We start from the raw sequence: 18,047 nt of genomic DNA, 5'->3' as shown, positions 1-18,047 counted from the left end.
TCTCAGTATGACTCCCCTGATCAAATAAAGGTTAAATAGCCTATGCTACTGACTGTGGACTATGAAATGTGAAAAGGAGATGTTGGGTGGTGGAGAGTAGGGGTGGGAAAGACAGGAGGGTGTTGTCTCACACAGTGTTGAATATCAGGTGAAGCGCGTCTCTAGCTGGTGCATTTCTCTGAGGGTAGCAGCAGCAGACAGATTCCTCAGGGAGCTACACCGGGTGTGTGCGTCTCGACATAACAGCCATAAATAGCCTACCGTCTGAATAGTTTGTCCAGTCCATACGAAAAATACATTTGCTTTGATCACACTTGTACTGTCAAAGAACGGTACTCGTTTGGGAGGCATTTAGGGATGACAAGGTAAGCCATTCCCATTTTTGCATGAAATGAATTTGATGAAATATTGTTGTTGAATTCTTATTCAAAACGAGCTGGTGGGAATGTGAGTCAACTCTGTTATTTCTAACTAAATTCAACATTTGCCTGTACCTATTGGATATTTGAGACTAGTGCAGAGACTAGTCTCAGATAAATAAATTAAAAGTAATGTACCTATCATTTGCTTTAATTATGTCTATAGCCTACTTATTCATGTTTAATAATTATGCTGTCCTTTTTGTCTACTAAATGTGTCTACTTTTTGTCTATTATATTGTAACATGTAAATTATTATTGAAAGAAGTTATAACTTTCATTGTTTTCTTTTAACAGTTTGAGAGGAAATGTAATGAGAACTGTTGACTATAATTGGAATGCATGGTCTGCCCTCAGTCATTTGCATTTTCAAATGTCCTGCATCATTTCACATCTACTTGCTTTCAATTAAAATTTTAAAAAATGTGAGACTTTTACAAATAGCCAATCAATAGACTATAAAAGTAGTAGACTATAAACAATCAAAACACTGCCTAAGAATCACATCACTTTGCTTACTCCTCCTATATGTGGAATTTGTTTCACAATTGCTCCTCAAAACATGCAATAAATCAATCATTTATAATGTACCATAAAAAAATGCAATATGTAATATTTCTACAAGACAATCAGGCAACTATGAGGACTTCCTGTGCTACGAGAAAGCTTTGGTGGCATCACCAAAACAGTTATTTTTCAATAGCACTGAATAGCTCAAACCATTCTTTGTGCACACAATAGTCTCAGGCTATATTTACACAGGCAGCCTAATTCTGATCTTTTTCCACTAATTGTTGTTTTGACCAGTAAGATCCGCTCTTTTGCCAATATTTAGGCAAAATATCAGAATTAGTCTGCCTGTAAAAATGCAGTATTTGAAGGCTGCAATATTCACTGATAGGCATGTGCAGAATAGCAAAACACCTGATGCTTGTTTGACATGCTAATATTTTTCTTTATGGAAACTAAAGTGGGAAAATCTGTCAAATCAATGATAACAATCCCAATCAATGAAAGTTCAAACCCACTAGGCACACACTGATTGAATCAATGTTGTTTCCATGTAAATCCAATGAAATACATGCCAATAAAATGTATTTCAATGATATTACGTTGAACCAACGTGAAATAGACGTTGTATTGACTTCTGTGCCCAGTGGGAAGGCTCAATCGATGATCAGGCTCTGATTAATACACTGCTCAAAAAAATAAAGGGAACACAAAAATAACACAGCCTAGATCTGAATGAATGAAATATTCTTGTTAAATACTTTTTTACATAGTTGAATGTGCTGACAACAAAATCACACAAAAATTTATCAACCCATAAAGGTCTGGATTTGGAGTCACACTCAAAATTAAAGTGGAAAACCACACTACAGGCTGATCCAACTTTGATGTAATGTCCTTAAAACAAGTCTAAATGAGGCTCAGTAGTGTGTGTGGCGTGCCTGTATGACCTCCCTACAATGCCTGGGCATGCTCCTGATGAGGTGGCGGATGGTCTCCTGAGGGATCTCCTCCCAGACCTGGACTAAAGCATCCGCCAACTCCTGGACAGTCTGTGGTGCAACGTGGCGTTGGTGGATAGAGCGAGACATGATGTCCCAGATGTGCTCAATTAGATTCAGGTCTGGGGAACAGGCGGGCCAGTCCATAGCATCAATGCCTTCCTCTTGCAGGAACTGCTGACACACTCCAGCCACATGATGTCTAGTATTGTCTTGCATTAGAAGGAACCCAGGGCCAACCGCACCAGCATATGGTCTCACAAGGGGTCTGAGGATCTCATCTCGGTACCTAATGGCAGTCAGGCTACCTCTGGCGAGCACATGGAGGACTGTGTGGCCCCCCAAAGAAATGCCACCCCACACCATGACTGACCCACCGCCAAACCGGTCATGCTGGAGGATGTTGCAGGTAGCAGAACGTTCTCCACGGCGTCTCCAGACTGTCACGTCTGTCACACATTGTAAACCTGCTTTCATCTGTGAAGAGCACAGGGCGCCCGTGGCGAATTTGCCAATCTTGGTGTTCTCTGGCAAATGCCAAACGTCCTGCACGGTGTTGGGCTGTAAGCACAACCCCCACCTATGGACGTCGGGCCCTCATACCACCCTCATGGAGTCTGTTTCTGACCGTTTGAGCAGACACATGCACATTTGTTGCCTGCTGGAGGTCATTTTGCAGTGCTCTGGCAGTGCTCCTCCTGCTCCTCCTTGCACAAAGGCGGAGGTAGCGGTCCTGCTGCTGGGTTGTTGCCCTCCTACGGCCTCCTCCACGTCTCCTGATGTACTGGCCTGTCTCCTGGTAGCGCCTCCATGCTCTGGACACTACGCTGACAGACACAGCAAACCTTCTTGCCACAGCTCGCATTGATATGCCATCCTGGATGAGCTGTACTACCTGAGGTTGTAGACTCCGTCTCATGCTACCACTAGAGTGAAAGCACCGCCAGCATTCAAAAGTGACCAAAACATCAGCCAGGAAGCATAGGAACGTGTCTTGCTAATTGCCTATAATTTCCACCTGTTGTCTATTCCATTTGCACAACAGCATGTGAAATTTATTGTCAATCAGTGTTGCTTCCTAAGTGGACAGTTTGATATCACAGAAGTGTGATTGACTTGGAGTTACATTGTGATGTTTAAGTGTTCCCTTTATTGTTTTGAGCAGTGTATTTCACCTTGCATCAAGGACAAAGTAGTAGGCTACAGAACAAAGGAAATATGGGTCTCCAAACAGTTTAAAGAGCACCAAAAAAGTGACTTGCCAAGTGTTTCGTAAGTGCCAGGTGCGTGCACTTAGACGCTTAGTATAAATGAAGATTGCTGAATATGCACTTATTGCATGGGGATCATTTATCATTAGGCTGGCCTGGACAAAGGAAGCTGACAAAACAACATATGGCCACAGGAAAATGAAATGTAGGCCTATAATAATAACTTCCATGATCATAACTTTAAATTCTATGACGCTTGGGTGCAGTGCCAGTCTGTTTCTGTTCTCATGTCACACATTTGACATGACTATGAGTGACAAAGAGTTAACACGATCGAACAGACTGGCACTCAAAATGGTACAAATGATATATGATGTATTTTCTGGTAGTGTCTAAGGATAATTATTTCGAGATTGAGGTTGCCCCAGCTGAGGTCAGCATTAGCTGTCTAGCAGAGTTTGATATCCTGCTTCACAAAGAGTCATACTGATTAGGACTTCAAGATATAGATTGCTGACATACTAGCAGGGGCGGACTGGGACAGGAATTTGGCCCTGGCATTTTATCCACACCAGCCCACGTCACAGTGCGCCTTCAACTAAAACAAATACAACATGTAAAAACACCACTGGAGATACAACTCTGCTCTAGCCATTTTGTTTGCCTCCTATTGCGCTGTCTTCTGTCTCAGCATCTTCTCTGCTGTCACTCTGTGCTTCTTCTTGATCTTCTGTCTATCTGCCTGTCCGCTTAAGCCTTATACGTTATAAAAGCCAAGCGACTTGGGCTATATTGCTATATTGCAAAGTAGTGCCTGTCATATGTGTTCCCCTGAATCAACACCTCCCTTATGCATTATTAATTTCACAGGGCTCCAGACTAACATTTTTCCCTGGTGTCACTGGTGCCACTTACTTTTACAGCTGGTGGCACCAGCCCATGATTTGGTTGGACCCAAATCATGACTAATCATCTTATAAAGTCATTCAAAGTGCTTTATGAAGAAGTCTAATATTTCAACTGCTGAGGTATTCAAGAAATACATTTTTTTAATCGAACACTTCCAAGCAGGAATGCATGGGACAAAATATTTTGCTATGCAACCTGATCCAGTGATTATCAGGAATGTTGGTTTAGCAATTGTTTATTTTTATTTTTATTTTACCTTTATTTAACCAGGCAAGTCAGTTAAGAACAAATTCTTATTTTCAATGACGGCCTGGGAACAGTGGTTTAACTGTTAGACTATAGTTGCTATGTTTTAGGACTTCATAATTTCCACATTTTTTGTCTTCAATCGAGATGAATTGCATCTTTATGCACCTTTATATTGGGGTTTAACACATGAGGAAGTGGAAACTTAAAACACATAACTAGATCGCTAATCTGCTGCTGATAGCCATGTATTCATCCAACAGTAAATTGAATGTCCTAAAACAAACTTTGCAGTTGTAGGCTACTACCCATGAGACCTATTGCGAGTTCGAATCTCATCACAGACAACTTTAGCATTTTAGCTAATTAGCCACTTTCCAGCTACCTACTACTTTTTAAGCTACTTTGCAACTTCTTAGCATGTTAGCAAACCCTAAATGTAACCTGTTTAGCTAACCCTTCCCCTAATCTTAACTCTAACCTTAAACATTTAACCTAACTCCTAAACTCAACCCTAACCTTAACACTAACCCAGCAAACATTAGCCAGCTAGCTAACCTGGATTTATGTAAAGAATAATGTGAGATGCTCTGAGACCAGCTCAATGCTATCTTCAAATCTTACTATAGCACAAGAGACTTCAGCAATATGTGACAGCCTTATGAAATGTATTGGAAGTTCACAAGTAATACGATAACTGAAGAAATGTTGCGACTGTGAGCAATGAACAGGACACAGCTAGACGTTTCAGGGGTCTTTGGTTGAAGTGGTGTCCTGAAGTCCCTGAAGAAATAAGGTTGCATTTCTCTAGTGAGTACAGATCACATTGAATGGTCTTTAGTGTTTTGTGGGTCTCGGGTTAATCAATCATCTTTACTCTACATCAACTGTCTTTGAATGTTTAGCTGTCCTTTAGCTGTTTTAACTCCAGTCCTTTAAATATACTGTAGTGTATATGTAAGGGTACATTGTGGATACACCAATATTATGTATTGCTCTACAGACTGCTTCATGACCATGACAGTCATCCTCGTGTTGAGTCATTCTGAGTCATACACACACCTAGAGGTAGGTTAGGTCTCCCATATGTATGGTCATGTAATCATCCATCTAAGGCACAGCCAGCTTTAGATCCCCATTCAGTTCTTTAAAAAAAATCTCATATCAAACCTTCTGGGCATCAAAACTACCTCTTTTTGGCCCACCTCTCAGGCTTCTATTGCCGACCCCCCAAATCGGGTGCCAAACTAAGGAGCAGGCAGGCATACTGTACCAACTCCCCGAACTGTCAGAACCGGACACTTATTAAGTCCAACAGCTCAAAGAAAAATGACAATACTCATTCCATATTACTGAACCTGGCATAACAACCCATCTCTTTGCTTGTCTTTGATCCTGCTGGACCATTTGACCGGCATTGCATTGCGATGGCTCTATCACTATCCCCTTTCCTGCTACACCAACATTTATCTCATCCAATGACATGCGAAATCTCCAACACGTACACCCAGAGTGGTATTGAGTGGAATTATCAGTCCGTTGCCCTTCAGAACTTTAATGCACTGCCCTCTGTACAGTTCAATCCCTGGCCTGTCATCTAGCTGCTGAGTAACTATAGGGAGCTGTGTGTGAAAATTAGCCTGTCTCAGTACTCAGACACAGCCCGTTAGAGAGAGCAGCACATGTTGTTGCCTGATTTATGAAAATGTGCTTTTGTTTTATATATCTATTTATTTTCATAACCTCTATGCTTTGTTGGTTTCCCTCATAACTTATGTCTTGACTACCAATGATTCTGTGTCAGTGGAGCTGGTGTTTGAAGTCAATGGTTTTATGTATCAGGAGGCGAATCGACAGATCAATTTCAGTAATGTTGTTAGGATGAAAAGTAAATAGAAAATGCTATGTTTCTTGAAGCGGGACCTCTTGTTTACTCTGGCGGCATTGTAATGATGTGTGAAGTGAGGAAATCTTTACAGAGAACCTCACTCTTGAGGAAGAATATATTTGGTAGTCTAATGCATATTTACAGCAAGCCCATCATCTTATATATATATATATATATATATTGCTGTGTTGTGGTTTTATCTAGGATTATTATCAAAATGTTGAATATCCTTTAATGTAATGGATGCCTGGCATATGGTTGTACTATGACGAATGCTTACTCAGTCTCAGGCTTATTCAGTCTTATTTGCAACAGTGACTACATTTAGCTTTTGCCATTCTGTAAAACAGGGATGGAGCCTGGGGGATGGCTTGTTTATTAACTGCTCTCTTTCTACTGTGTTTTTAGTGGGACTTCTGTTCAATGAAAACATCCCTCCAGCAAGTTTCTATCATGCCATTTCAGTCCCATCGTGAAAGAGACACCGTAAACATATCGGATCTTGACTTTATGACCCAGAAGGCCCTGCAGCCAAACTCCAAAGACAGATGGTGCAACAAGCAGTGACAGTGCTGAAGATTCACTATCCTGACCTGTCAGTGTTTTTAATGTTACTGCCAAAGACATGTGATTTGTGCAGGCATTGGCAAGGGCTCATGCCTCCTAGCATGAAAGATCTGTGATTGAAAAGGTACAAACTTCTCCAGTCTTGAGTCACAAGAAGGGGAAATGCAAAATGGTGGACTCTCAATGCCGGTGCGGAAGTTTGCATTTAACCAAACATGACAGTCAATCCCAAAGACATTCAACTAGTGAATGAACCGTAAATAAACCCAAAATGGTTCCCTCAGATGAGAACATCACGTTCCCTGTGTCAGAAAACTGTCCCAACTGCAGTTCCTCCTCCTTCGCTGAGGTGGATATCACTAAGGCGGTGACCCTGGGCCTGGTGATGGGGGTGTTTGTCATCTTCGGGGTTCTCGGTAACATCCTGGTTATCCTGTCTGTGGTGTGCCACCACCACCTACGCTCCGTCACACACTACTTCATCGCCAACCTTGCGGCGGCAGACCTGCTCCTGAGCTCCACCGTGCTGCCGTTCTCTGCCACCTCAGAGGTCCTAGGACGCTGGGTGTTTGGCCGGTCTTTCTGCAGTGCCTGGGCCGCCCTGGATGTTCTCTGCTGCACTGCCTCTATCCTCAGCCTGTGCGTCATCTCTGTTGACCGTTACCTAGCAGTCAGCTACCCGCTGCACTACCCTGCCATGGCCACTGGGCGGCGCGGCCTGGTCGCAGTGGCAGCTCTCTGGGGCCTCTCGGCAGCCATATCCGTAGGTCCACTCTTCGGCTGGAAGGAGCCCGACCCAGAGGACGAGACTGAGTGCCGGATCACAGAGGAACCGGGTTATGCTATTTTCTCTGCCCTGGGGTCGTTCTATGTGCCACTAGCTGTCATCCTGGCCATGTATTGCAAGGTGTATGTGGTGGCCAAGCGGAAGACTCGAGACCTGAGGGAGGGGGGGATGCATACGGAGGGAGAGGGAGTGACACTGAGGATTCATCGGGGAAATGCCCCTGCTAAGCCAGAGGGGCAAGAGGAGGAGAAATGCATCATGAGGCGGAGACGCACCACCTTCGCCCTCATGCACCTGCTGAAATTCTCCCGAGAGAAGAGGGCAGCCAAGACTCTGGGCATTGTGGTTGGCTGCTTCGTTCTCTGCTGGCTGCCCTTCTTCCTGGTTATGCCCATTGGTGGGTATCCAACAATTCCTTTCCTTGCTCTCCCTATGTGCTGCTACCTGCCTTTGTTTTGAATTGCATGGAAATGAAAAAGTGAATGCGATATGAAAATGAAAGCATATACAGAGACGTTTAATATGAAAAACACAAGTCTAATCAAATGTTGAATAGCAGTATCATAGGGAGTAACATAGAGCTGGGAATTGCCAGGGACCTCACGATACAATATTATCACAATACTAAGGTGCCGATACGATTCTCACAATTCTATATGTATTGCGATCCGATACTACGATTTTATGCAATTTGATATTCCAAACATATTGCTCACCATGTCTGCTGCAGCGGGACAAGAGAGAGTCATGAGAAAACAAGTTTTGATCAGTCATGGAAATAAAAGCGCCAAAAACACGTTGGCTCACCATTTAAAAAGAAGATGAATGAAGCCAGAGAAGAAATGCCTGAGATTTGAAATTGATACATAAGGGAAAATCAAGTCTGAAATGTCAAAATGAAAATCGCAAACTTCATAAGCCATTTTAACTTCAAATACGTGTCCTGCATTGCAGGAAAGTTCTTCTGCAACAGGGAGATCAAATTATGATCATACATCTGTACAGCCGACTAGCGCTAGCTAATGTTAACTACCTACCTCTTTTTTTTGTAGATACTTGGAGTCATAGAATATATTATAATATCGGCAAAAATAATCTTGCGATACTCTACTGTATAGATCCCCCCCCCCATCACTAGAATAACATCACTGAATGAATTTGCATTTTTCTCAAGAAAATAATCCCCAGAACTGATTTCCCATAGCAGCCTATAAAGCCCCCCTTACTGGATAGAGTGTGATTGCCAATGCCTGACTCACAATGTGTCATTTTCTAGTCAGGGAAGCTTCCCTTCCAAATCTCTTAAAAATAAACCCCACCACTCAACTCTATTGAACTGTGAAATGTAAATCTTAACCTCTCAATGGAAAAGCACGAAATTGAATGGAAATGAATGTTTTTGAGACTGAAAGAGGGAATAAGCCACAGGTCCTATTTTCTGCATATTTCCTGCCACAGTGCACCAAAAACAATGTTAGGAGCCGTAAACAAATGCAACCCTCTATTATAGAAATTCAGTTCCAAAATCACTGGTGTTAGCTTAGCCATGGGATGAGCCATGTATAACAATTGTTCAGTGATTTGAAAGATAAGAGCTATACACTGAGTGTACAAAGCATTAAGAACACCTGCTCTTTCCCATGACGTAGACTGACCAGGTGAATCCAGGTGAAAGCAATGATCCCTTATTGATGTTACTTGTTAAATCCACTCCAATCAGTGTAGATGAAGGGCAGGAGACAGGTTAAAGAAGGATTTTTAAGCCTCAAGACAATTGAGACGTGGATTGTGTGCCATTCAGAGGGTGAATGGGCAAGACAAAATATTTAAGTGCCTTTGAACAGGGTATGGTAGTAGGTGCCAGGTGCAACAGTTTGTGTCAAGAACTGTATAATGCTGCTGGATTTTTCACGCTCAACAGTTTCCACAGAATGGTCCGCCACCCAAAGGACACCCAGCCAACTTGACACAACTGTGAGAAGCATTGGAGTCAACATGCATCCCTGTGGAACGCTTTCGACACCTTGTAGAGTCCATGCCCTGACGAATTGAGGCTGTTCTGAGGGTAAAAAAACAACATGTTTTTGTCCACTCAGTACATATGATCATGTGATGATAGATGTACAGTCAAATCCAACGTTGCCTCACAGCTGTCATCAACATCGTTAATACACCCTCAAGCCTGTGAGAATGTGATTAATGAAATGCCGTATAATGGCTACGCGGACTTTAATATCCTTGATTGAGTATCCGACAGATCTGTAATTCAAGATTATATGGAGATTAGGGTTGAACTAATTTACTGTAAATGAACAGATTATCAAAAGGCCTGCTGATGGTCTTGTCCCAAATACACCTTCTTTGGTCTTGGGAAGTGTAGCTGAATCTATTCAGATTCTGTGCACTTCTAATCCTACTTTAGAATTCATTTATACACAATTACTTGATGGAAATTCAATGAGTCCGATGTTGGAATAGCTTTTTGATTTATTTGTGTTTCATTGTATACATAACAACAGAGTCTACGACCCTGGTCTCCCCTCTTGAATGCTCCGTATACTTGTCTGTTTTCTTTAGTTGTACATCAGGAATTCAATTACTGCCATGGAGAAGCAGAGCAAATGAAATACCAGTGCTAAACCGAATAGGGTTATACTTCAGGGAAGAAATGAAATGAACAAAAACATTATTCAATCTTTTATTCCAAAGCCATTATAAACAACAACCATAAAGGGCATGATGTTGTGTGCAGTAAGCCGGCGCCCCACAATCACCCTTCATCTTTCCAAGGCAGCAAAGCATTACTGGAGTCATGCATTTCAATAGAAACAGAACTTCAGACCTGCGAGCACAATATTCTATGTCAAAGCTAATGCCCCTGAGATTCTCAGACTAAAGGAATGAAAGAGTTGAATGTTTTAGACCTTTAGAGACAAAGCTCTTCAGACAAAGCTCTTCAGCTCTTGGCATTGTCTTAACCAGCATCATGAGGTAGTCACCTGGAATGCATTTCAATTAACAGGTCTGCCTTCTTAAAAGTTAATTTGTGGAATTTCTTTCCTTAATGTGTTTGAGCCAGTCAGTTGTGTTGTGACAAGGTAGGGGGGTATACAGAAGAAAGCCCTATTTGGTAAAAGACCAAGTCCATATTATGGCAAGAACAGCTCAAATAAGCATGGAGAAACGACGATCCATCATTACTTTGAGACATGAAGGTCAGTCAATACGGAACATTTCAAGAACTTTGAAAGTTTCTTCAAATGCAGTCACAAATACCATCAGGCGATATGATGAAACTGGCTCTCATGAGGACCACCACAGGAATGGAAGTCCCAGAGTTACATCTGCTGCAGAGGATAAGTTCATTAGAGTTACCAGCCTCATAAATTCCAGCCCAAATAAATGCTTCACAGAGTTCAAGTAACAGACACATCTCAACATCAACTATTCAGAGGAGACTGCGTGAATCAGGCCTTCGTTGTCAAATTGCTGAAAAGCATTCCAGGTGAAGCTGTTTGAGATAATGCCAAGAATGTGCAAAGCTGTCATCAATGCAAAGGGTGGCTATTTGAAGAATCACAAATATAAAATATATTTTGATTTGTTTCACACTTTTTGGGTTACTACATGATTGCGTATGTGTTATTTCATAGTTTTGATGTCTTCACTATTATTCTACAATGTAGAAAATAGTCAAATAAAGAAAAACCCTTGAATGAGTAAGTATTCTAAAACTTTTGACTGGTAGTGTATGTTGGCCTTACATACATCTTATCAGATAACCTTGAAGTAAGTACACAGTGAACACCAGAATGTCTGAGCTGCCTCTGCTCATCCTCTTGCTGTATTCAATACAGATAAGGGTCAATAGGAAATGCAAATGATTCCTGATTCATATAGACGTTGTGAACTACTGTACTTGCTATATTGACAGATCCGTTTGTGTGTGATTTCTGTCTGTGTTCTCTCCACAGGCTCCATATTCCCATCGTACAGGCCATCTGACACCATCTTTAAGATCACCTTCTGGCTGGGCTACCTCAACAGCTGTATCAACCCCATTATCTATCCCTGCTTCAGCCAGGAGTTCCAGAGGGCCTTCCTCAACGTTCTGCATGGACGCTGCCTCAGACAGGGTGGCAGGAGCTCCAAGTCTCTGGGGTTTGCTCCTTCCTATAGTCCCAGTCCTGGTCCATCGTCTCTTTTTAGATCCCAGCCTCACGCCTCCTCCTCCTCCACCCCCCCTACCCAGCCACGCCGAGCCGCCTCCCCAGCCTCTCACGCCTCCTCCTCAGGCTGCTGGAGGACCTTCTCTGGCTCCTCGTCCTCGGTGGGGGTGCCAGGCCATACCCAAAGTACCCGGGTCCACAGTAAAAGCCTGCTGAAGGTGTGGTGTTTTGCAGCGGGGGAGAACACGTCCCAACAGGGTGCTGCTTGCCTGAGCCCCTCAGCCCCTGGTGCTACATGTCAAACGAAAGTCCACTGCCACTGCCTGGGAGCAAGAGGGGAGGCTGTCTGACTGGGAACACTAAAGGATTCTGGGTAATTAAAATTTCCCCCAAGTTCTGGGAAAAGATGTGGCACTTATTGGCATGAAGTTAAGACATCTCTCTCTCGAGAACTGCTGGAATCAGTCAGTACAGCTATTGCCATAAAACTAATGTGTCTTCATGTTTTGGGAAATGGGAGAGAGTACACCCACTGAAGAAGATACTGTAACGCACCTGGAGGTAGAGATGTACTGTACTGTATGTGCTTCACTGTAGATTGATGTACAGTATGAATCAAAAGGATACACAGTGTCAGTACAGAAACTGAATAAAGAGTACTGAGTCAGTAAAGAGACCAGGGTTGGGGAGTAGCTGATTACATGTAATCAATTACACGCAATCTGATTATAAAAAACTGTAACTGCAATCAATTATGTTACCAACTAAAATATTGTAATCTGATTACAGATACTTTAGAAAAACTAGATTACTTCTTGGATTACTTTTAAATTCAGAAAGGCTGTTTGCGAAAAAATACATTATGACACCTTTCTGTTTTCTCAAATCAAAATAATCAAATCCAATTGAATTTGTCACATACGCCAAATACAACAGGTGTAGACCTAACAGTGAAATGCTTACTTACAAGCCCTTAATTAACCAACAATGCCGTTTTAAGAAAAATAATAATTAAGAAAATATTGACTAAATAAACAAAAGTTTTAAAAAATACAAGAGTAACAATAACGAGGCTATATACAGGGGCTACCAGTACCAAGTCAATGTGCGGGGGTACAGGTTAGTCGAAGTAATTCAGGTAATATGTACGTGTAGGTAGGGGTAAAGTGACTATGCATAGACTATAAACAGCGAGTAGCGGGGTCAATGCAAATAGTCCGGGTAGCCATTTGATTAGCTGTTCAGCAGCTTGACGGTAGAAGCTGTTAAGAAGCCTTTTGGACCGAGACTTGGCACTCCAGTCCTGCTTGCCGTGCGGTAGCAGAGGGAACAGTCTATGACTAGTGTGGCTGGAGTATTTGGCCATTTTTAGGGCCTTCCTCTGACATTCAATTCAGCATTGATAAAAAGGAACAAGTTTAAGATCATTCCAACTGAGTCTGACCACAAGTTAGAGACCACTAAATGTGTTTGATGGATCCTTTTGGTCTTGTTCTGATGTCTCTTAAGGGGAAAGTAATCCAAAAGTACCTGAAAGTAATCAGATTACGAGTTTGGGTAATCGCAAAGTTACGTTACTGATTACAATTTTGGACAGGTAACTAGTAACTGTAACAGATTCCATTTAGAAAGTAACCTACCTAAACTTGACAGAGACTGAATGAAAATTTGCTTTCAGGTCACCGAAGATGATTATTTGAGGATGATGTCCATACATAGGTTCAATTTACCATCCATACTGTTACCTTTTTTTGACAATATTTATGACAAGCTTACCATCATGTGCAGTTTTCACGGTGCTTTGTACTGAAAAATGTAATGCGTGCTTGGCTCTTACTATGTAAAGTAGCTACTGTGCTGCTGGTGTGTATGTTTGTGTCTTGTGACAGTGGTCTCTTTCTTTACCTACTCAAATAGCAGAAGAACATGCACAGCTAGATACTCCAACACACGAGACCCAGAGAATGAGCCAAATACCTGCTATGCATTGCAGGATGTTATTATTTAATCTTGCCAATTCACCCTCTGAATGCCACATATACACAATCCATGTCTCAATTGTCTCAAGGCTAAAGAATATATTTTTAACCTGTCTCCTCCCTTTCACCTACACTGATGGAAGTGGACTTAACAAGTGACATCAATAAGGGATCATAGCTTTCACCTGGATTCACCTTGTCAGTTTGTCATGGAAAGAGCAAGTGTCTGTAATGTTTTGTACACTCAGTTTATTTTGTATGTTATGACTTCAAATATCCATATAGCCACTTGTTAGAAACCAAAATACAGGGAGGTTCCAACTTATTCCCATTAATCCAATCGGTCCAATAATAAACAACTTGAGATATTTATTGATTGTAATGGTCATAGCATTCGTTAATAGTCACACACAGTCTGGTTGTTAGTCACACAGTCTGGTTGTTAGTCACACAGTCCGGTTGTTAGTCACACAGTCCGGTTGTTAGTCACACAGTCCGGTTGTTAGTCACACAGTCCGGTTGTTAGTCACACAGTCTGGTTGTTAGTCACACAGTCCGGTTGTTAGTCACACAGTCCGGTTGTTAGTCACACAGTCCGGTTGTTAGTCACACAGTCCGGTTGTTAGTCACACAGTCCGGTTGTTTGTCACACAGTCCGGTTGTTTGTCACACAGTCCGGTTGTTAGTCACACAGTCCGGTTGTTAGTCACACAGTCCGGTTGTTTGTCACACAGTCCGGTTGTTTGTCACACAGTCCGGTTGTTTGTCACACAGTCCGGTTGTTTGTCACACAGTCTGGTTGTTAGTCACACAGTCTGGTTGTTAGTCACACAGTCTGGTTGTTAGTCACACAGTCCGTTTTTTTGTCACACAGTCCGGTTGTTTGTCACACAGTCCGGTTGTTTGTCACACAGTCCGGTTGTTAGTCACACAGTCCGGTTGTTAGTCACACAGTGTGGTTGTTAGTCACACAGTCTGGTTGTTTCTCACACAGTCTGGTTGTTTCTCACACATTCCTGTTGTTTGTCACACAGTCTGGTTGTTAGTCACACAGTCCGTTTGTTTGTCACACAGTCTGGTTGTTAGTCACACAGTCTGGTTGTTTGTCACACAGTCTGGTTGTTAGTCACACAGTCCGGTTGTTTGTCACACAGTCTGGTTGTTTGTCACACAGTCTGGTTGTTTGTCACACAGTCCAGTTGTTAGTCACACAGTCCAGTTGTTAGTCACACAGTCTGGTTGTTAGTCACACAGTCCAGTTGTTAGTCACACAGTCTGGTTGTTAGTCACACAGTCCGGTTGTTTGTCACACAGTCTGGTTGTTAGTCACACAGTCCAGTTGTTAGTCACACAGTCCAGTTGTTAGTCACACAGTTCCAGGGTTGGTTAATGAAGGAGAGATTTTAATTCAGATAACAGATTCTAAAGTGATATGGAAAAGGTAAACTCAAAAAGGACACAATTATCCAATAAAAATAGATGAAATGATACCAAACAAAACAACACAATAAGATGACAACGCCTGGATAGGTATTTTACTTCTTTGAACAGACAAGGGGACATACTGACATCTTGTGTCATGAGAGTGTACTTGCGCTCATAGGACTGAGCAGACCATTTGTCCGGTGGGGATTTGGTGAGCCTACAGCAATTTCCCAAAGTCGGTCCGGGGCCGTTTTTGTTTTTGCCCTAGCACTACACAGCTGATTCAAGTCAACTCATCATCAAGATTAGATTATTTGAATCAGCTGAGTAGTGCTACAGCAAAAACTAAAACGTGCACGGGGGCAGGTCTGACTTTGGGAAAACCTGGCCGACATTACATTTATTTATTTTATTGAATCTTTATTTAACTTGACAAGTCAGTTTAAGAACAAATTATTACTTACAATGCCGTCCTACATTAGCTGAATAAGTCGAGGCAACATTGACGTCTGTATCTTTGCAAGAGGCCCATTGGAGAGTATTGAACATTCAGTAATGTTTCTGTATGCTCTGTAATTCACAGTATAGTTGTTTGGAATTGTTTGACCGATTTGGAGGTTTAGCTTTACTATTCATATTCATATGGCCTTTCCTACACAAAGGTTTTAATATTGTTGTTAATATTGGGGGGCGCAGTAACCTTAATACACAGGGCACTATAGGGCTAGACATAAACACTACACACAAATCAAATGTCAGGGCGGCAGGTAGCCTAGTGGTTAGAGCTTTGGGCAAGTAACCGAAAGGTTGCTAGATCAGATCCCTGGCATTTAACCCACTGTTCCTAGGCCATCATTGTAAATAAGAATTTGTTCTTAACTGCCTTGCCTAGTTAAATAACATTTTTTTAAAAATGTTTCTGTCACTTGAAATGTTGATTAATGTGCACTGTCCCTGTAAAAATAAAATAAACTCAATAAACTCAAACATGATCAGTGGCCATGTGATGCGCTATTACCAAGGGTGAGGAGTGGAGAGAGGGAACCCATTCTACCCCCTAAGGTGAGCACACAACAACCACCAAAAAAGCCAGAGGCTGAGTTTTGTTTTTGATCTTTATTTTTTTTTGGTTATTGTTTTTACATCACCATCCATGGGATTTGACACTTTCCATAGAGAGCAAAGCATCCTCAAAACCCCACAGCCATCAAGACAAACACCATCACACAGTTTCACTTTCACTATCGGAGGGGGTTAGGTGGAGGGGGAGGACAGGGGTGTGGGGTGGGATTTGAACAGCATTATCAACCTCCAACCTAAAACTCTCAATCTGTGTTTCGCTTACATCACATATTAGTGTGGCATATAAAAACATCCAAACTGACAGAGCAAGAAGAAGGAATGTGTGTGTCTGTGTGAATGCTTGCATGTGTGTGTCTATAGCCCTGTTTATACCTGGAGCTAACATGGGTGCTTTGTCCTGATCTCGTCTACATTCTGATTGTGCCCACATTTCCAGACATGTGTCTACACATGGTATTACAATGTGTTTGTTATCTGTCTACTGTGTCTGCATTGTGACAAGATTTCCTGGTCCCTTACTTTATGTAATCATGATTACTTGATGTAATCAGTCAATGCTGCCAACTGTCAATGATTTTAGAGGGCAGAATAATTATTTAAATGGTTTCTCTGTCTAGATCTGTCTACACTTGTAAGATATCCAGACACCTGTCAAAAAATGTGAGCACAATCTGAATGTGTACATGATCAGGACAAAAGTTAGAACCAGGTATAACACGGGGCTTGTGTGTATACGGGGCTTGTGTGTATACAGTATATTGTGGGGACACAATAATATCTGAGTCAATGCTTTAGGCATGGGTGCTCCACCACAGCGTTGGGTGACTGGGTGATATATGTGGCCTTGTAGAGGAACTCTGCGTAAATGCTGTGAAGTGAAGCTTGTTGTGCCCTCTTAAAGACGCAATTCAAGGGTCAACGAATCCTGGGTCAGCAGAGGTATGTGGATCCCACCCAACTAACCAAAAGCTTATATACAGACGGTGACACACTGAAACAGTGTGATTCTGCAGCAGCAGTTCATTTTTAGAAAAGCATGGTTGGGAAGAAAACGTGTGTGTGGAAAGAGTTCTACAGAGTGTATGGCTTCCATACAGCTAGCTAGTCTGCCACAGACACCATTCTCTTCTAGTAGCACCAGGTCCGGAGGGGTTGCTATGGGGAAATTCCGATCTTACAAGCGTTGCCATGACAAACAAAAATCGGGGCCTAGGGTGACTCAAGGGCCTCGTAGTCAAGGCAACAGAGGGCAACAATGGAAGAGAGAGAGAGCGAGAAAGACACAGAGAGAGAGAGAGAGAGAGAGAGAGAGAGAGAGAGAGAGAGAGAGAGAGAGAGAGAGAGAGAGAGAGAGAGAGAGAGAGAGAGAAAGAGAGAGAGAGAGAGAGAAATATCGGGGTAGAAAAGAGCAGACATACTTTGAGTCTCAGGAGGACTCATGCGCTCCTGGCTGACAGATCTTATTTGTGCTTTGGCAGGCCCCTTGCTCCACCCTCCAGTCTATGGGAATAGAGGTATGAATCATGTTAACCCTGCGTCCCCCTCCGTTTGAGAGAAATGCAGTCCAACACCAAGCAAGCAAGAGACTCACGCTGAAAAAATACCAATACATTGGCCAGGATTTTCCATGGGATGAGAAGTACAAGTAAAATAACAATGACAAAAATAATCACAACAATAACCAAAATCTGAATAATGATGACCATAATATCTCAATGAGAATGATATAAAAGTGAAGAGGCAAAGAGAAAATAAAGAGAGTTTTTGCTCAGCCATGTAGCCTACTCTTCACATGTGAGGGCGGAGACTTGTCCCAGCCTTAATCTTATGTGCCAGACAGTACAGTTTGGACA

At 42.3% G+C, this 18,047-nt stretch overlaps 1 protein-coding gene across 1 annotated transcript; it reads left to right on the top strand.

Annotated features, from left to right (window-relative positions):
* The first annotated feature begins 250 nt into the window (after positions 1-250).
* Positions 251-12,751, top strand: LOC124047863 (alpha-1A adrenergic receptor-like). The gene is made up of 3 exons (XM_046368186.1): positions 251-365; positions 6,593-7,935; positions 11,513-12,751. Exons 2-3 carry the CDS (start codon positions 7,023-7,025, stop codon positions 12,055-12,057), a joined length of 1,458 nt encoding a protein of 485 aa, XP_046224142.1. The 5' UTR covers positions 251-365; positions 6,593-7,022; the 3' UTR covers positions 12,058-12,751.
* Positions 12,752-18,047: the final 5,296 nt, after the last annotated feature.

The sequence above is a fragment of the Oncorhynchus gorbuscha genome, linkage group LG11, assembly GCF_021184085.1.
Source record: "Oncorhynchus gorbuscha isolate QuinsamMale2020 ecotype Even-year linkage group LG11, OgorEven_v1.0, whole genome shotgun sequence".
Lineage (NCBI taxonomy): Eukaryota > Metazoa > Chordata > Actinopteri > Salmoniformes > Salmonidae > Oncorhynchus > Oncorhynchus gorbuscha.
This window is presented reverse-complemented; position numbering and strand designations above follow the sequence as displayed.

Bases quoted from the DNA above. Each gene is read 5' to 3' on its own strand.
- LOC124047863 (XM_046368186.1), top strand. From the start codon at position 7,023: ATGGTTCCCTCAGATGAGAACATCACGTTCCCTGTGTCAGAAAACTGT. The intron at 7,936-11,512 runs GTGGGTATCCAA...TTCTCTCCACAG, and splicing joins CTTCCTGGTTATGCCCATTG to GCTCCATATTCCCATCGTAC.